Genomic DNA, 20644 nt, shown 5'->3' with positions numbered 1-20644 from the left:
CTGACATAAAATATAAGCCTTGATTTTGTTGAAAGCTAGAACTCGAAAAAGTGTGATAAATGACCTATTTGTGCATTTTTTAATGTTCTCAATATTTCAAGGCTTTTATCCCCCACTGCTTCTCGAACAATGATTTGTAACAGCTAGCACATTCTACATCCTATTCTGCTTTCAGCTGCTTACCAAGGCCTCAAACCTATTTAGCCAGAGAATGGTGGATCTGTGGAGTTCATTGCTACAGGTGGCTGTGGAGCCATTGGGTATGTTTAAGGCAGAGGTTGATTCCTGATTAGTCAGGGCATGAAAGGATAATGGTGGTGGTGCTGATGGGGGCGGGGGGGGGCGGGGAGGAAAGCAAGAGATTGGGGCCGAGAGAGAAAAAGATCAGCTATGATGAAATGGTGGAGTACACTTAATGGGACCAAATGGCTTAATTCTGCTCCTAAATTTTATATTCAATCCTGACAGTAAAGACCTTTCAACCATCAGGCTCCTGAACCATTGTGGATAACTTCATTCGCCACAACATAGAAATGATTCCACAACCCATGGACATTTTCAAGTACTCCACAACTTATGCTCTCAGTATTTATTTATCTATTTATTTTTTATTTGCACAGTGTCTTTTTTTGCACATTGGTTGTGTCAGTCTTTGTATGTAGCTTTTTAAAAATTGATTGTATTGTATTTCATTCTACTGAAAATGTATCTCAGAGTGGTATATAGTGACAAACACGTACTTTGATATTAAACTTACTTTAAACTTTGAAATATTACTATACAGGTGTAGCATTAGAGCAATTTGTGACACTATAGATGTAATCACCTAAGTTGAAATGTAAGGTTCAGACACAATGCCAACTACAACTGAAATAAAGTTGTTTTTTTTTATTTAACATTTGTACATAATAAATACAAGTTTTAACAGCCAATACACTGCAGGAAACATTGCACACCTGCTTTCTCTGCTTGAAGTACTGACACTATACAATGTACTGTATATTGTGGATAGTCGGCCCATGTATAGACAACTAAAAGGAACATAGTTTGAAAATTCTTAGCACTTTTTAATTTAGAGCAAATATGCAATTTTAAAATAATACTTGAGAGAAAATATAAAATATGGGCAAACTGGCAAATAATCAATAGGCAAATGAAATAATGGGAAATAATGAAGTATGGATGAATTGGCATCAGCAATAGTCAGATTATAACAATATGATCTGTAAACATAAGAGTAAAAAATAACTAAAGAAAATGTCAACAAAAGAATTTAAAATAGGATGCTAACAATATCTAAGTGCAGGTTTCAGAAAAATAATTGTTTATTTTAGTTACATTCCTATTATATTCCTTTATCATTTCAACTGTTTTGTGCTTTCTTCCTGTAAATGCCATTAAAATTATCAGGTTTATTCCAGGCTTTGTGATGAAACATTATATATCACTAAATAAGCTCAGGCATAGGTCTTCACCAGGATTTTAATTTGTTGGTCAAGTTGTATGGAACAAGTGATTTCACCATATTACTGAGATGTCAGAATCAATTGCTGGCTGGAATATGCCTGTCCTGTGTGTTCTGAAACTGCAATAAGGCAGCAAAAAATGCTGATAGGCTATCTGCATGGCCTGAGAAACTTAAATTAAGCCAAATATACCTTAACTTCAAGCCAAGTAGGTGATACATGGGGAGAGACAGCCTTCATGGATACAGCATCTTTAAATGGCAGTTATGGAGTTATGTGTGATCCTTTCAAAATTGTCTCTTCACTATAGGTTTACAAAATTAAAAGTTGAAAATTTAAAGTAAGTTTATTATCAAAGTACATGTGTGTCATCACATAATATCCTGAGATTCATTTTCAGGGTAGTATATGGTGATGTATATGCATTTTGATAATAAATGTACATTGAACTGTTTAATTTCGTAAACCTATAGTGAAGGGACAATTTTGGTGCACATGATTCATAATATTATTCATCAGTGACATGTTATTATGTCACTTGTTCTATATTAACTGGATTGCAAAGTCAGAGGGATGTCTTTAAGGTGCTATTTTTAAACTATTGTACTTTTGAGGAATCGTGTGACAGCAGTCTCAAAACAAAAACCTCGATTATATTTTGTCAAAGACCAAAGAAGAGTCATAATAGAGGGACATTGATCAGTTGGACAATTTAGCTAAAAAAAAACACAACTGCATCATCCTCCCTCCCAATCTAACTATTGATGAAATTATCATAAAAGCATGTATTTATCCATTTGGAGTTTTAAGTATTATTTGAAATATGCTGCTTCAAAACTACCAACAAGAAAAAAAAAATCACCAATTAAAGGTTTTGCATACTTTTAGCACAGATATTCTTTTCAAAAAAAATCTTCTGGTAAGGCAAATTGAACAGAGATCAGATTCTCTCTGCAAATTTACACAAGTGCCTTGTGTTTCTTGGCCAACAGGAGATGCACATCTGTGCCAGTATCATACAAAAGCACCAGTTTCATCTGGTTGACACCCAATTGCTTTGCAAGTTAATGACAAGATGCAGCAGACAGAAGTATTAATGATGTGACTGTCATCTCAGATGAAATATGAACCGATTGAGTAAGCAGATATATTTTCCAGACTGAGAACAGTTTTAAGGTTGCACAATTTTGTTTGTATTCAACAAATTAATTCTCAATGATGCATGTAAAATCAATGCTCAAAGTTTCGTTGCCTCAATTAATCATGCCAACCTACAGAACAAGATAAAACATAAGTTTCACTTACCGTTTTCTAGCAGACACTGCTCTAATCTTAATTCACAAGCAACATGTGTGATTCATTGAGGTTCAAATGTATTAAGTGGCAACTTGCAACTGTCCTTCTGAAATCTCTCATTTTAACTGGTTTGGCACTACTTATGAGATGGAACTAGAAAGGTCATCAATCATGGACTTTTCTAGGGACATCACTATGCTTTGCACAAGTAGCTGGAAGTATGACGACAGTGAACTCTCCAGCAGAGACCTGGATTTGTTTAGGATTGAAGTAGTACAAGAGGTGTGGCGACAGAAGAAATTTAAACTCTGCTGGCCATTACAGTTGTTGATAAGTACATGGATGGGAGAGAGGCATGGAAGGCTTTGGTCCATGTGCGGGTTGACGGGACTAGGCAGAATAACAGTTCAGCAGGGACTGAGCCTGTTTCTGTACTGTAGTGCTCTATGACTCTATTAAGTCATAAATTACAGTTTTCTGGTAATGTGTCTTACATATGTTAATTAAGCAAGATATGATACAGGGATAGAGTCAATCGCATTTCAGCATAATGTATTTGATGATATTTCACTGAATGCTTATTTTGATATATACATGTCCCTTAGGAAATAACCCTAATTAAAAAAAGAGGAATTAGCAGCTCATTTCTATCTAACAGATTATGCAGTAGCAAATAATGAGACTGTGATGTATATTTATTGGTTAAAACAAAGCAAACACATTTGAATTTTGCTGACAACACAGCTTGAATAAGGAGAAATAATGGAGCTATTAAATTTGAAAAGACATATCTGCATAACGACTTATGATGGATCATAAATATGATTCCTTCATTTTGATATTCATTATGGGGAAATTAAAATAACACTAATTTGAATTGTAACATTGGTTTTATTTTTGTTGTGGGTCAGCCATGTAGAGATTAAAGAAATAAAATTCCTATTGGAAATGAAAGTGGTTTAAAATAGTGCAACTAACTTCAAAAACACGATTGCTAATCTCAGTTTCTCCTCCAGCAATGTTGGTATACAAGATTGACATGAGCACATTGCACTCTAAGAGTGGGGTTAAGATGAAAGAGAATTCAACAACTGGCAGATTTCAGATTTGAAAATTTTAGTCGAATAAACTAGATCAAAGAATCTACCTTCCAAAAACTGATTTTTGAACTATTCAAAATCAGCAACCTTTATGAAAACATTTGGTCGATATTTGTTGAATGTTTCAAGTAGGCATCAAATACAATGTTACCCTTAGCTTCCAGTCCCATTTTTCCAGTTTTCTAGCTTTTAGTACATTCAATACAGTATATCTGAAAGTCTGAAGTGTGGACTAATAGCAGTGTATATGTAATTCAGAAACCTGAATGTTCTGACAAAAGGCAATTTAAATAGACTATCACTTTAACAACAGAGATAACAATTCTCATGTTCTTACCGATAAACTTCAAACCTGCCAACCTCATTAAAATGTAACAACTTTCAATTTATATATTTAATTAATACAGCAACCAAGTTCAACTCTTAACTGCAATAAAGAAGCTGGATAACACAGCAAAAATCCTCCCTTCCAGTCTGATATTGGAAACAAGTATTTTGGGGAGTATAATGTCAGTTCTTTGCAAATGTGACAAGCACATCATGATTTATGCAATGTGTACTTTAAAAGATAACAATTTCAAAAAGCTTTCTTAAACAACTAAGAGGAAAGAAAATGCAATATCCAGAAAATATTTTTTTCCTGCTGGAAGGATGTTCATATTCAGCTTCACTAATAATGTTTATAAAGATCCCTATTTTATCATGTCCATAATGTATTTTCTTTCTTGACTAGAATTGTGGCATAAATATTAGTCATAAACAATTATGGAAAACTAAGACTCGAGTTAACATAGAGGCATTTCTTTGTATTTATTCCCTTATTTGTTTGATTATCTTTCTTTGCGCTAGAACTACCGAGAGGAACCAGCCCCTCTTAAAAGAACATCAGTCCTTACTCAAGTCTATTCCCTCAATTCTAGTCCAATCATGCTACTGCACATTACAGCTGAATACATGTATACAGACTGGATTAATACTAAAGGGAGATTCATTTTACAAATAGATCTTTGTGGCTACATTGTGTTAATTAATGTACATAATAAATGGTATGAACATTTCCTGTGCCTTTAAAAAAAAATCACTTCCATCTTGATCTTTCAGTGTGAAAACAATGATAAGCAATGAACTGGTAGTATAATTGTTCCTATATCTGGCCATGGCAAAGAAAACAATAGCCTTGTACATGGACAGTACCAGAAAAATACTTTTCTGATACAAAACTGCGCCCTGCACAGCACCATAGGCATATAATTACAGAAGTACCAGACTCTGCTGCACTGGGAACAGATGACACGGTGTGCTTTATATATATTTTTAAATAGTGTACCAAAACAAGGCTGGACCATTGAAAATTGAATCGGCCAACCTGCATTCCTTTTACTATACTAGCAAGAAAAGGACAAAATAAAAATACTAATGGCCCAATTTGAAGAAATAAACAAAGCAGTGGCTATAAAGGCACAAGATATTTGTAAATTAAAGAAATAACATTGATTTTCCTCATGATCCACACTTCATAAATTCCTTTTAGAATTTGCCTTCTTCTGCTCCTTGAATTTCATTGTATAAGTACAGCAGAGAATGCAAGGAATTTGAAACCAAAATGTTCTGAATAATTCAGTCCCAAATTTGAACACACAGAAGTCTGCGATGGGTTACACTAGAGTTATTTCTACTTCCTCTGTCTTTTCTGTTTTCCGACGATGATGCTGAGAAGGTGGAGGTGGAGCAGCTCGTACCTGAAACGGGAAAATTCTCTGCATCAGAATCTAAATTAACATTTTTTTAAAATAAAGACAAATTAGCCATGAGAATTATTGTCCCTGTATAGATATGTGATGAGCACTGTAGAATTCCAGGCTGATGGATGTTCTATGAAAAAATGCTCAATTCTGTGGGATAGAGATACTGTGAGAGTGCCTCACCTATTAAATATCCCCAAAGGTTAAAATGTAGCATGTGAAAATAAAAACAAGTTGACCCACTGCATTGATCCATATCAGCTTCTGTGATTTTAAAAAAAAAAGCTTATATTTGTGGCAAGCCACACTGAAATAATATTGAACTTCCTCCTATGGAATGAGGTAGAAGAAACTGTCTGCGATCATTACTCTGGTTTTAAAATAGTTACTGAAAATACAACCCATTCACAATTTAGGGTCCTGAACTGGGGTAGAGCAAATTTTGGAGGTATTATACGGGATTTGTAGGAAGATTCCTTGCAGGGAAAGGGGTATCTGCCAAGGGGTTTAAAAGTGTGATGTCAAGAATTTAGGGCCTACTTGTTCCTATTAAAGTGAAGGATGGCAGTTTTGGGAACCCTGACTAATGAGAAATATTGAGGCTCTGGTTAAGAAAGAGGGAGATGTACATTATACATAAGCAACAAGGAACTACTGAATCTCTTGATGATGACCGTAAGTACAGGAGTCCACTTGAGAGAAGTTAGGAGGGCAGGAAGCAAATATGAGAGGAATTTGGCATACAAGGCAAGGCAAAATCCCAAGAGATATTAAGAGTAAAAGAATGGCTAAAGAGAGAATAGGTCCCCTTAAAGATCCACATGACTGTGTATGGAACCAAAGCAAATGGGAGAGATCTTTAATGAATATATCTCTTTAGTGTTTACTGTGGATAAAACAGTGGTAGCTAATGAAATGGGGGAAATGCGTGGTGATACATATTCAGAGTAGAAGGGAGGAGAAATTGGAGGCCTTAAAGTGCATTAAGGTGGATAAATCCCCGGGGGCTGGCCTGGTGCATTCTTGGACCTTGTGGGAAGCTAGAAAAGAAATTGCAGAGATCTTTGCTTCATCTCTGGCCAGGTGAGATTGTGGAGGATCGGATAGTGGGTAATGTCATATCATTGTTTCAAAAGTGTAGCAAAAAACAAGCCAGAAAACTACAGGCCGATCAGTGTAGGAGTTAATTCTCTGAAATGCAAGAGGCTGAGGGTGACTTGATAGAGGTATACAAGATCATGAGGGGCATGGACAGGGTGAAAGCACAGTCTTTTTCCCAGGGAGAAGGTGCTAAGAACAAGAGTGCATAAGTTAAAGATCAAGGCGAGAGATTTAGAAGGGCCATTAGGGCAGCTTCTTTGAAGCATGGTGCATCCTTGGAATGAACTGCCAGTAACAGTGGTTGAGTTGGGCACATTTAAAATCCATCTAGATAAGCAGGCAGGAGAGATTTAGAAGGTATGAGGCAAATATAGGCAAATGGGACTAGCTCAGTGAGCAATGCAGTTCACATGGACAAATTGGGCCAAAGAGTCCACGCCCACGCCGTATCACTCTATAACAGTATGCAACAAAGTCTTTAGAAGGATGAAGGAATGTGCATTGTGGGAGTCTGTCCATTGTAGAAACACTCCCCTAAAAGCTTCAAAACAGGCAAGATCATAAAAACCAATACATAGGACTTACTGGTCGGATTTTTCCAACTGAAGTTTCTGGTGTTCTTTTCTGTTGCTGCGAATTAATGGATGCTTCTGAAATTACGTTTTCATGATCTGAAATTTGAACACAGTACACTATACAGCTGTTTCCATTAAAACCACACGATGTCTATATTACTTGAACAGATGTAAAAAATGTAGATTCCACTTGTAATGTTTCAGTTCTAGAAATAAAGATTATTTCTAATGTGCAGCAAAATGTAGCTGTATTCGGAATTTAATATAGCAATGTATACTTTGAAAGAAGCAAAATGAGGTTCGCAACACTCAATCTATCTGTGGTTTTGAATAAATAAGAACCTTACAGAATGCTGCTTATAAACAGCATCAGCCAACCCAGTTGATATTTTTCAATACAACTTTCATTCTATACCTGTTACCGATGGTGATCGAGGGAAGAACTGTGACCCTGCCTTGTCTGGGCTGCTGAAAGGGCTGGAGGGTGGCTGATCATACAATGGTAATGATGAAAGACTGGCCTGTGGTCTTGAGGATGGTGATACCTAGAAATTAAATTTTAAACAAAAAAAAATGCCTGAGTATTCTATAATGATGGATTCAACTAAGTTCGCAAGGTCTTTCCATAATTATACCAGCCAGAATCAACATTGTAGTAGATTTCTCATCACTTGCCTGGAAGGACAAGTACAAATTCAATACAAAAGCAGCCTGATGTTATCCAAAACAATGTAGCCACCTTACATGGAACTCTATGCACCTCCTCAAATACGTGTTCCTCTGCCGCATGAGCTCTGTTGCAGTATGCATCATCTACAAGATATACTGCAGCAGCTTAACAAGGCTTCTTTAATATTACTTCCCAAATTTATAAAGTCTGCCATCTAAAGGTGGAAGGGCAATAGATGTACGAAAATAACAAGTCGTGGTTTTATTCCAAAGTCCAAGATCATGACTCCCAGACAGCAGATTTCTGCCAATGAAAAAGTGCAACTGGAATTTACTTTGGGGAACCCATAATCAAAAAGACCATTGTGCTCCACCGCAAAGACTTTCTGGCATCTTCTTGCCATTTGTTTCTGTAATGTTCTAAGGATTAGAATTTGGGTCACAGTCAGGATAGATGCTTAGTAAATGTGTGCACTGAGTAGATTAGGAGTCCATCAAAATAAACATGAGCAAAAATGCTCGATTTCTGTGAAATACCAGCCATTGTAACAAAGTTCACTACAACAACCATACTTAAGGTTGCTTCCTCAGCTGAAACATGTTTACTGTCTTATCTTGTCACCAATGTTCCTTAATGTTAGCTTTAAGTACTAGATTTGCTCACCTGTGCCAATTCTCTATTTGTGATGGTCATAACTTTAGGTTCTACAGAACCACAATATTATTACCATATTTTAATGAAATAACTAATAAACTAAAATAGATTGAACTTCTGCTCTGCCTGTGTAAGCCATTGCAAAAAAGCGTGGAAAGACACTTTAAAAGGTTTTGAACAACATGTGTTTGGGATAAACACGAAAAAGTTTGCAGATGCTGGAAATCCAAAGCAACATACACAAAATGCTGAAGGAACTCAGTTCAGGCAGCATCTATGAAGATGAATAACAGTATCTGCTGAACCGTGTCTACGCCCACCTGGACAAGCCAGCGAGCACTGTGAGCATTATGTTTTTTGACTTCTCCAGTGCGTTCAACACCATCCGCCCTGCTCTGCTGGGGGAGAAGCTGACAGTGATGCAGGTGGATGCTTCCCTGGTACCACAGATTCTTGATTACCTGACTGGCAGACCACAGTACGTGTGCTTGCAACACTGTGTGCCCGACAGAGTGATCAGCAGCACTGGGGCTCCACAGGGGACTGTCTTGTCTCCCTTTCTCTTCACCATTTACACCTCGGACTTCACAGAGTCCTTGACATCTTCAGAAGTTTTCAGATGACTCTGCCATAGTTGGAGGCATCAGCAAAGGAGATGAGGCTGAGTACAGGGCTACGGTAGGAAACTTTGCCACATGGTGTGAGCAGAATTATCTGCAGCTTAATGTGAAAAAGACTAAGGAGCTGGTGGGAGACCTGAGGAGAGCTAAGGTACCGGTGACCCCTGTTTCCATCCAGGGGGTCAGTGTGGACATGGTGGAGGATTACAAATATACCTGGGGATATGAATTGACAACAAACTGGACTGGTCAAAGAACTGAGGCTGTCTACAAGAAGGGTCAGAGCTGTCTCTACTTCCTGAGGAGACTGAGGTCCTTTAACATCTGCCAGACGATGCTGAGGATGTTCTATGAGTCTGTGGTGGCCAGTGCTATCATGTTTGCTGTTGTGTGCTGGGGCAGCAGGCTGACGGTGGCAGACACCAACAGAATCAACAAACTCATTCGTAAGGCCAGTGATGTTGTGGGGATGGAACTGGACTCTCTGATGGTGGTGTCTGAAAAGAGGATGCTGTCTAAGTTGCATGCCATCTTGGTCAATGTCTCCCATCCACTACATAATGTACTGGGTGGGCACAGGAGTACGTTCAGCCAGAGACTCATTCCACCAAGATGCAACACAGAGCGTCATAGGAAGTCATTTCTGCCTGTGGCCATCAAACTTTACAACTCCTCCCTTGGAGGGTCAGACACCCTGAGCCAATAGGCTGGTCCTGGACTTATTTCATAATTTACTGGCATAATTTACATATTACTATTTAACTATTTATGGTTCTATTACTATTTATTATTTATGGTGCAACTGTAACGAAATCCAATTTCCCCCGGGATCAATAAAATATGACTATGTTATGGGCAGAGAAGAAAGGTCTCAGCTTGAAACGCTGACTGTTTATTCATTTTGATAGATGCTGCCTGACCTGCTAAGTTCCTCCAGCATTCTGTGTGTGTTGCTGTGTGCTTAGGATTGTGCACAAAATCTTACATCCATACCTTTAATTGCAACAGCACCGCAAGTAACTAAGAATCAGCTTATATTTCAGCAGAATCAGCTACAAATGGACGATTACCGCTTTTGAGTCTTTCATTGTCCCATAAACAAACTAATGGGCAGGAAGCAAAGATTGTGTTATTTCCTTCTTTTCTGCATTTCTGTACTTTATGTTTAAAAACAACAAATCATTAAAGCTGCTGTGACTTTACCTCAGAGAATTTGCTGCTTACAGTTCAAGATTTTTATCACTATCGAGAAGTAGCATTCTAACGTACACCACAAATTAAGTTCCGTCTTTTTAAATGGCACACCCATTCTTCTGGACAGATTAGGAAGTATTATAAACACAAGAGATCCTACAGACGCTGGAAATCCAGAACAACACGCAGAAAATGCTGGAGGAACTCAGCAGGCCAGACAGCATTTATCAAAATGATTAAACAGTCAATGCTTCAAGCCGAGACCCTTCATCAGGACTGGAAAGGAAGAGGGATGACGCCAGAATAAGAAGGTTGGGTGAAGGGAAGGAGGACTAGACAGAATATGACGGGTGCAGTCAGGTAGGTGGGAAGGGTAAAGGGCTGGAGAAGGAGGAATCTGTAGGAGAGGAGACTGGACCATGGGAGAAAGGGAAGAAAGAGGGGCAGCTGGGGGAGGTGATAGGCAGGTGAGAGGAGGAAAGAGGCCAGAGTGGGGAACAGAAGAAGAGGGATGGTGGAGGAAAATATTATTGGAAGGAAAAAAAAATTGATCTTTATCCCATGTTCAGGTTGGAGGCTACCTATATGGAATATGAGATGTTGCTCCTCCACGCTGAGAGTAGCCTTATCGTGGCAAAGGGGGAGGCAGCCATGAACTGACATGTCGGATAGGCAATATGGATAGGATTTTAAATGGTTGGGTGCTGGAAAACTCTGCTCTTGGCAGATGGAGCAGAGGTGCCTGATGTTAGGAAGTATTAGTTATCCGCTGAGAAATATATGTACAAGAAATATGTAAAGGAAAAAAAAAGAAAAATAATAATCACTAAAAATGCACTCTCATTTCTATGATGGAACAGTGAAACAAAAAGTTGTCCCTTAAATTTATCGGAGACTGAAATCTGCAAAACACATTAAGAAGCAGGAAGAATATTGGAGTTATAGACCCAAATTATGTACTCTAGACATGAAAAGTTCAGCATTCTGTCACTATATTTTAAACTGGATGGCTAAACAAAAAATTTCATGACTATGCAACACACTGATTTGTGTATATGCTCCCTTGAGGATTAAGAAATTACTTACACTTGTCACAATAATAGTAGGAAGATATCAAGTGTAAGTTTTATAAAATATGTTTATATAGCCAAACGTTTATTGGTTACAATGACTGCTAACGATGACACCAGCAGTTGATACCCCAGATATCTTTTGTGTTCAACATAGCAACTGCATGAAGTGATCCACCTCATGATGCCAAATGCCGACATCCGGAAGTATTTTGTTACTGATGCTGTCTGAGGTTATCAGCTGCAAAGTGACATCTGGTGAGCGAGTCTGGAAATGAGACAATGTTCCATGGCATATTTGATAACATAATATTTGAGTAAGACCATTAAAAGGAATTATTGAAGACTGATACACCATATTGAGTCATTTTGATGACATAGACTTGGAGGATTATATTAATCACTGGACACTGGGAATCTTACTATACTGCAAAGTCTTAGCTGGCAGAAGAAAGCTCAGTAGTCCTGTACAATGAAAAGCTACACCATCTTAACTGGTTTTATTTTTGCCCATATCTGCCTGCCTGCCCATTACGCCACTGGCATTTAGGGCAGCAATGAAGATCCTTCATCTCTGGTGGTGTTCAGGGCTTCCGTCATCATGCCAGTAGCTTCCTCTTGGTTTTCACTACTGTCACGCAAGTCCCAGGTGACTCAGGAATACTGTCACACTCAGACGTAGAAGGATTTTTCATTGTTGTTTCTGTAACAATTTTGTTTTACCAGTTAGGGTTGTTAGCCCTGAACTGAACCTCCATACCTGGAGGACTGGTGGATCACTCTTAGTCTGGCCTCTACCCTTTGATCTGTTTGGCATGGGTGACCCTACCAAGAGCCAAAGCATAAAGCCCTCACTCCAGTCAACATAGATCTGTGGGTCATTGAGGCACGCAAGCCTCCAAACCCAACAACAAGGTTGTGGTCCTCTTGGAGATTTGCCTATATTTGACAATCCTTAAACCTTAACTTTTGTGAGACTTATCAGTCATACAACATGAAATGGACTCTTTCAACCCATCATGTCCACGCTGACCATCTAGCATTCATTTACACAAATTCTATGCTAATCCATTTGATTCACTCATTAGCACCCCCCCCCCCCACCAAAGAATCGACCTCTCACCTACACAGTAGAGTTACTGTGTTGGTAGGGTTACTAACCTAACAATCTTCAATCTTTTCTCTGGAGGAAACCAGACCACACAGATCAAGCAATCACATGAAAAACATGACCAGTCAGGAATGAATCTTGGCCACCGGAGCTGTCAGGCAGTAGCTCTAATAGATACACCATTGTGCCACATTACAGATAACACCTGTTGGTTTATACATTCCTGCACATATCGTCAAGGGGTGCAAAATTGATACTTGTTGACCTTCATCTAATAAAAGTGTTGACATAATTTGGAAGACATCTGTGTACCTCTTAGGGGTAGTAGCATATTTGGTAAGTTACAAATAGTCCACATGTTTTTAACATGTCATGATTTCCTCTGTAAATTTAGTTTGGAATACTTGTTTTATGGGGTCTCTTATTTTTGGATTATGGCCAAAGGAATAATGAAAGCATGTTGATCATAGTGGGCTGATGAGCTCATTCAGGGTTGCATTTATTAGTAAGGGCATCAAAGTTTATAGGGAGAAGGCAGGAGAATAGGGTTGAGGGGGATAACAACACTAACGGGCAGAAAACGCTGGTGGGAGTTGTGTACAGGCCACCTAACAGTAGTAGTGAGGTTGGGGATGGCATTAAACAGGAGATTAGAAATGCGTGCAATAAAGGAACAGCAGTTATAATGGGTGACTTCAATCTACATACAGATTGAGTGAACCAAATTGGTAAGGGTGCCGAGGAAGAGGATTTCTTGGAATGTATGTGAGATGGTTTTCTGAACTGACATGTCGAGGAACCAACTAGAGAGCAGGCCATTCTAGACAGGGTATTGAGCAACGAGGAAGGGTTAGTTAGCAATCTCGTCGTGCGAGGCCCCTTGGGTAAGAGTGACCATAATATGGTGGAGTTCTTCATTAAGATGGAGAGTGACATAGTTAATTCAGAAACAAAGGTTCTGAACTTAAAGAAGAGTAACTTTGAAGGTATGAAACGTGAATTAGCTAAGATAGACTGGCAAATGATACGTAAAGGGTTGACGGTGGATATGCAATGGCAAGCATTTAAAGATCGCATGGATGAACTACAATTGTTCATCGCAGTTTGGCAAAAGAATAAACCAGGGAAGGTAGTGCACCCGTGGCTGACAAGGAAAATTAAAGAAGAAACATACAAATTAGCCAGAAAAAGTGGCACACCTGAGGACTGGGAGAAATGCAGAGTTCAGCAGAGGAGGACAAAGGGCATAATTAGGAAAAGGAAAGAAGATTATAAGAGAAAGCTGGCAAGAAACATAAAAACTGACTGTAAAAGCTTTCATAGATATGTGAAAAGAAAAAGATTGGTTCAGACAGATGTAGGTCCCTTACAGTCAGAAACAGGTGAATTGATCATGGGGAACAAGGACATGGCAGACCAATTGAATAACTACTTTGACAACAACAGGAATTCTGCAGATGCTGGAAATTCAAGCAACACACATCAAAGTTGCTGGTGAATGCAGCAGGCCAGGCAGCATCTCTAGGAAGAGGTACAGTCGACGTTTCAGGCCGAGACCCTTCGTCAGGACTAACTGAAGGAAGAGCTGGTAAGAGAGCTCTTCCTTCAGTTAGTCCTGACGAAGGGTCTCGGCCTGAAACGTCGACTGTACCTCTTCCTAGAGATGCTGCCTGGCCTGCTGCGTTCACCAGCAACTTTTGATGTGTGTTGAATAACTACTTTGGTTCTGTCTTCACTAAGGAGGACATAAATAATCTTCCGGAAATAGTAGGGGACCAAGGGTCTAGTGAGATGGAGGAACTGAGGGAAATACATGTTAGTAGGGAAGTGGTGTTAGGTAAATTGAAGGGATTAAAGGCAGATAAATCCCCAGGGCCAGATGGTCTGCATCCCAGAGTGCTTAAGGAAGTAGCCCAAGAAATAGTGGATGCATTAGTGATAATTTTTCAAAACTCTTTAGATTTTGGATTAGTTCCTGAGGATTGGAGAGTGGCTAATGTAACCCCGCTTTTTAAAAAAGGAGTGAGAGAGAAACTGGGGAATTATAGAAAGGTTAGCCTGACATTGGTGATGGGGAAAATGCTAGAGTCAGTTATCAAAGATGTGATAACAGCACATTTGGAAAGCGGTGAAATCATCAGACAAAGTCAGCATGGATTTGTGAAAGGAAAATCATGTCTGACGAATCTTATAGAATCTTTTGAGGATGTAACTAGTAGAGTGGATAGGGGAGAACCAGTGGATGTGGTATATCTGGATTTTCAAAAGGCTTTTGACAAGGTCCCACACAGGAGGTTAGTGTGCAAACTTAAAGCACGCGGTATTGGGGGTATGGTATTGATGTGGATAGAGAATTGGTTGGCAGACAGGAAGCAAAGAGTGGGAATAAATGGGACCTTTTCAGAATGGCAGGCAGTGACTAGTGGGGTACCGCAAGGCTCAGTGCTGGGATCCCAGTCGTTTACAATATATATTGATGACTTAGACGAGGGAATTAAATGCAGCATCTCCAAGTCTGCAGATGACACGAAGCTGGGCGGCAGTGTTAGCTGTGAGGAAAATGCTAAGAGGATGCAGGGTGACTTGGATAGGTTAGGTGAGTGGGCAAATTCATGGCAGATACAATTTAATGTGGATAAATGTGAGGTTATCCACTTTAGTGGCAAGAACAGGAAAACAGATTATTATCCGACTGGTGGCCGATTAGGTAAAGGGGAGGTGCAACGAGACCTGGGTGTCATTGTACACCAGTCATTGAAAGTGGGCATGCAGGTACAGCAGACGGTGAAAAAGGCCAATGGTATGCTGGCATTCATAGCAAGAGGATTCGAGTACAGGAGCAGGGAAGTTCTACTGCAGTTGTATAAGGCCTTGATGAGACCACACCTGGAGTACTGTGTGCAGTTTTGGTCCCCTAATCTGAGGAAAGACATACTTGCCATAGAGGGAGTACAAAGAAGGTTCACCAGATTGATTCCTGGGATGGTAGGACTTTCATATGAAGAAAGACTGGATCGACTAGGCTTATACTCGCTGAAATTTAGAAGATTGAGGGGGGATCTTATTGAAATGTATAAAATTCTAAAGGGATTGGACAGGCTCGATGCAGGAAGATTGTTCCCGATGTTGGGGAAGTCCAGATCGAGGGGTCACAGTTTGAGGATAAAGGGGAAGCCTTTTAGGACCGAGATGAGGAAAAACTTCTTCACACAGAAAGTGGTGAATCGGTGGAATTCTCTGCCACAGGAAACAGTTGAGGCCAGTTCATTGGCTATATTTAAGAGGGAGTTAGATATGGTCCTTGTGGCTAAAGGGATCAGGAGGTATGGAGAGAAGGCAGGTACAGGGTTCTGAGTTGGATGATCAGCCATGATCATACTGAATGGCGGTGCAGGCTCGAAGGGCTGAATGGCCTACTCTTGCACCTATTTTCTATGTTTCTAAATCAGTCATGATGGCCTGTTGGAGCACTCAATGGGCCAAATGGCCTAATTCTGCTCCTGCCTCTTATGGTCTTACTGGTATCTCACTTGAATTAATTTTTCAGGTGCAACCTAGACAGAAAGAGGCTGTGTAAGTGCTGTCTCTTTACTTGGCCCCCTTCACAGTCCTCATGGGTCTTCAACTGCTTCTTCAAGTCTCTGATCCCTGTCAATAAGGTTATGCATCATAAATCATAACACAGTGAATCTTAAAACCTGTTCAACAGGGCCCTTTCAGTTGCTCCAGATCGCAGAATTACTGTTTCTTCATGCCAGTGCTCTGGTCCAAAACATTTTATTGTGACAGGATAAATTCCGCCTTTTCAACAAAGGAGATCATTTGGCCATTTATTCTCTGCAGGCTCACAGAATAATTCCATTTCTCTACTTATTTTCTCTGCAACCATTCTTCCCAAAATTCCACTGATTCAAGTTTGTACCTCTAACCTATATACCATGAGCAATTTAGTGGCAAATTAACCTATCAACCAGCATGTTTTAGGATGCGGGAGGAAACCACAGCATACTGGGGGAACTGATGTGCCCAGAGGGAAAAAGTACAAATAGCGTTGGATGTCAGGACCAAACCTAGGCTGCTAACTGTGCAAGGCAGCAGCACTACTAGTTGCACCATATTATCCCATATGAATGTTGTGAACTTGAGAGTGGGTTGAAAACCAAAGACATGCACCATGTTGTCAGAGTGTTAGTTACTCAGCATCACCCTTTGCCACAGTGGAGGAATGCTTATGACTAGCACTCTTTTAAATAAAGGCATTGTGAGTATTGCTGGGAAACTTTATGATATGCTACCTTATGGCACCAAATGTTGAGCTATGGGACCCCTTACTTATTCTGGTCTATACCTGAATTTACATGTGGAAACACAAAATATTGTGGGTAATGTCAATGATACCCTGCAATCAGAGTACCATGCCAACTCTGGTGGCTTCGATCTTGCAAAGAAGTTCTCTCTCTTTGAAAAGAACCTGTTAATGGCCTCCTTTATGCAATAGCAGACAAAAAAAAAGCAACCGGGAAGGGCTAAGATCATTCATGATAATGATCCCAGGGATGAAAGGATTAACATATGAGCATTTGATGGCTCTAGGCTTGTACTTGCTGGAGTGTAGAAGAATTTGGGGGGCGGGGGCAGAAATCCCATTGAAACCTATTGAATATTGAAAGGACCAGACAGAGTGGACATGGAGAGGATATTTCCTATCAAGGGGGAGTCTAGGACCACAGAGGATATCCTCAGAATACAAGGAAGTCCCTTTAGAACAAAGATGAGAAGAAATTTCTTTAATTAGAGGGTGGTAAATCTGTGAAATTCATTGCCATGGATAGCTGTTGAGGCCAAGTCATTGGGTCTATTTAAAGTGGAAGTTGATAGCTTCTTGATTAGTAAGCGTGTCAAAGATTACAGGAAGGAGGCAGGTGAATGGAGTTGAGGGCAATAATAAATCAGCCACAATAGAATAGCATTAAGGACACTTGTTCTCTTTCAACCTCTCTAGATTAAGCTAACCTTAATGTTTCGCTGCAGAAAAAAGCACACATAATATATTGATAACATTGAAGCTATCCTTGCCATTTTGATGGGCTGAATGGACTAATACTGCTCCTTTGTCTTATGGCCTAATACACAAAAATTAGAGCATAGAACAGTTCATCACAGTACAGACCATTCAGTTGATGACTTTGTGCTGACCTTCTAATTTACTTCAAGATCAATTGAACCCTTACCTCCCAACATAGCCCTCCACTTCATCACCAAGGCCACATATATGCAATTCAAACTGAGATCCTTGTATCCCTAAGACTAAAATGTAGAACATCTTTATGTAAGCACAGATTTTTAACATTGCTGCTAGGTTCTGGATCAGGTAGAATCTAACTAATTGAGAACCTATCAACCTCCTCTTTCTGCAACCCAAGCAGATGTATCCTTCTGCTGAGTGCCTTTCTCTTATTCCTCTTCCCTCTTTCATTAGTTCGTCTTCTCCTGACGTGCTCTGCTCATGCCTTCCTGCATGAAGAAAGGAAGCAACTGACCTATTCAGAAGTCTTACAGTCAACAAAAAATACTGCAGCACCAGCTACACTTCTTCTAGACTTAGGAAACTTCAAATACCAGGAAGATAATAAAACATATAGAATTGTAGCTTTAGTCAGACGTTAACCAGCAAGGTACCTCCCAGCAGTTATAATTTCTCATTGCAGTGGTTCTTCCTACTCTTCAATATATGTTCTATAGCGAGCTAAAATTCATTGCTAGACTGCTGAGATGCAGTGAATCAATTTGTTTATTATGCATACCTCAGTAAACACACACTAGCATTTGTGGCATCTGGTACACTTCACTCCTAAAATATAGCCATGTTCTGTAACTTTAAGGACACTTGTTCTCTTTCAACCTCTCTAGATTAAGCTAACCTTAATGTTTCGCTGCAGAAAAAAGCACACATAATATATTGATAACATTAAAGCTATCCTTGCCATTTTGTCTTGTGTGCGTGAAGTTTATCCTTGGCAGAAACAAATGATCCAAAGAATCCAGATTTCAATAATTTGTGAGTAAAATCTGTACGGTTGCATTTAGTAGTATTACAATTATTAGAAAGGTAAATGATAGTTAACATAAGAGGTGTGTCCAATGTTACAATCACTAGAAATGATAATCATTCATTAAAGCAAAGTTCCTTGTATTGCAAGTGTCTGGAACTTTTTCCACTTGAAAATGTTAGTATTAACATGTCTGAGCAAACTTTTACATACCATGACACAGAGCTATTAAACTCTTACATACCTGTGCATCTCCAATCCATTGAGGGTCACCATTTTCAGATCCTGCCAATTCTTCTACCAAGACAGAAGGAAAGACACCAACACGGCCATTAAGTTCACCTTCCCAGAAGCCATCATCCTCTTGATTTTCTTTGTTTAGTATCCTAATGATAGCTCCCTCAGGAAACGAAAGTTCATCTGCTGTCTGCCCCTCATAATCGTAAAGTGCCTTCACAAAACAAACTGAATTGGAAACAAACACATTTTACTACTGAGAACGTTATGGAAGGTAAATCAAAACAAACAAAACTGCAACTTATTTGTACACAATGACTAAGAGAGCAGTAATTGACAGAGTTCTATAATGGAACATAAACTTTTCCTTATTTATTTAGATTTGCAGAATATACATATTAGAAAGCATAATAAATATTATAGATGACATTAAAGGATCAGATAAACTTGTCCAATATTAGGAAAATATTATACAGTATGGTCAAATTCTGTCCTAACTCCTTTTGTAAGTTTGCAGATGACCCCATCATAGTGGGCTGGATCTCAAACAACGACAAGATAGAGAACAGGAAGGAGAAAGAGAGCCTAGTGACATGATGCCCAGCCAGCAACCTCTCCCTCAGTGTAAGCAAAACAAAAGACCTTCGGCAAACAGGGCAAAGCACACACCTGTCTGTATCAATAGTGATGAGGTGAAAATGGTTGGTAGCTTCAAGTTCCTAGGTGTAAATATCAGTAGCAATTTGTCCCTGTCCAGCATTTAGACACTAAGCCAAGAAACCACAGAGGGTGTCTATTTTCTCAGAAGGCTAAGAAAGCTCGAGATGATGGCAATTGCTCTGCCAAAGATCACAAGAAATTACAGAGAGTTGTGAATATAGCCCAGGTTCTCAGGTAAATCAACTTTCCTTCCATTGACTTCATCTACAATTCCTGGTGGGGAAAACAGCTAGCTAATTCAATAAACTGCTCCCAGTGCAGTCATTCTAACTTCTCCTTTCTTCCATCCGACAGAAATGAGGGCACGAACCACCAGATTCAAGGACAGCTTCTATCCCACTGTTACCAGACCAGTGAACAGACCTCTGATATGCTAAAAGATGAACTCTTGAGCTTAATCTCCCAAATTATTTAAAATACAAGGGTTGCGATGAATGTCTACCTCCACTGTACTTTCTGTGTAACTGCACAACTATACTCTGCATTACTTTTTCTTACTTCAATGAAATTACATATGGCATGATATGTCTGAATGGCACACAACACAAAATCTTTTCACTGTACCTCACTACGTATGACAATAATAAACCAACACCATAATAGTACAGGACTACCAAGGTAGACGAACTGAGGGATTTCTGTGCCCAGGTATTTAATTCACCAAAAGCTAATGGCTAATAAACAGAAACAAATACTAATCAAAACTTCAAATAGATTAAGAAAATGGAATACAGGTATCGGCCTCAAGGTCGGCATCTAATAGGCAGGTCACTGTTTTGAACTGCTGCCAGTGGTTTAGATACAAATTATTTGAACTAAAAGTCTCACCTTGTTGACATGATTTTGTAACAATCATGATATAGTTGGATCCTCTAGATTATTAAACCAGCCCTATGGTCTACTGTCCACTACATTATTATATACCTAAATACACTGGCACTTTTCTTGACGGTTAAAGAACAAAATGGAGGAAAATGCAATTCCCTGTACTAATGACATGATCAGCAATTTTTCTTAAAATAGTCATATTTTCTTTAC

At 39.2% G+C, this 20644-nt stretch overlaps 1 protein-coding gene across 4 annotated transcripts in view; it reads right to left on the bottom strand.

The window, feature by feature from the left end:
- Positions 1–874: 874 nt before the first annotated feature.
- LOC134349702 (F-BAR and double SH3 domains protein 2-like) overlaps positions 875–20644 on the bottom strand; it is a 253167-nt gene continuing 233397 nt past the window's right edge. For all 4 annotated transcript variants that reach the window (XM_063054428.1, XM_063054429.1, XM_063054427.1 and 1 more), the window contains 4 exons: positions 18894–19114; positions 7696–7825; positions 7291–7376; positions 875–5601 (listed from right to left, as the gene is read on the bottom strand). In XM_063054428.1, coding sequence (XP_062910498.1) covers positions 5518–5601; positions 7291–7376; positions 7696–7825; positions 18894–19114 — 521 coding nt within the window. In that variant the 3' untranslated portion in view covers positions 875–5517. The remainder of the gene's footprint in view (positions 5602–7290; positions 7377–7695; positions 7826–18893; positions 19115–20644) is intronic.

This window comes from Mobula hypostoma, chromosome 7, assembly GCF_963921235.1.
Source record: "Mobula hypostoma chromosome 7, sMobHyp1.1, whole genome shotgun sequence".
In the NCBI taxonomy this organism is placed as follows: Eukaryota; Metazoa; Chordata; class Chondrichthyes; order Myliobatiformes; family Myliobatidae; genus Mobula; species Mobula hypostoma.
This window is presented reverse-complemented; position numbering and strand designations above follow the sequence as displayed.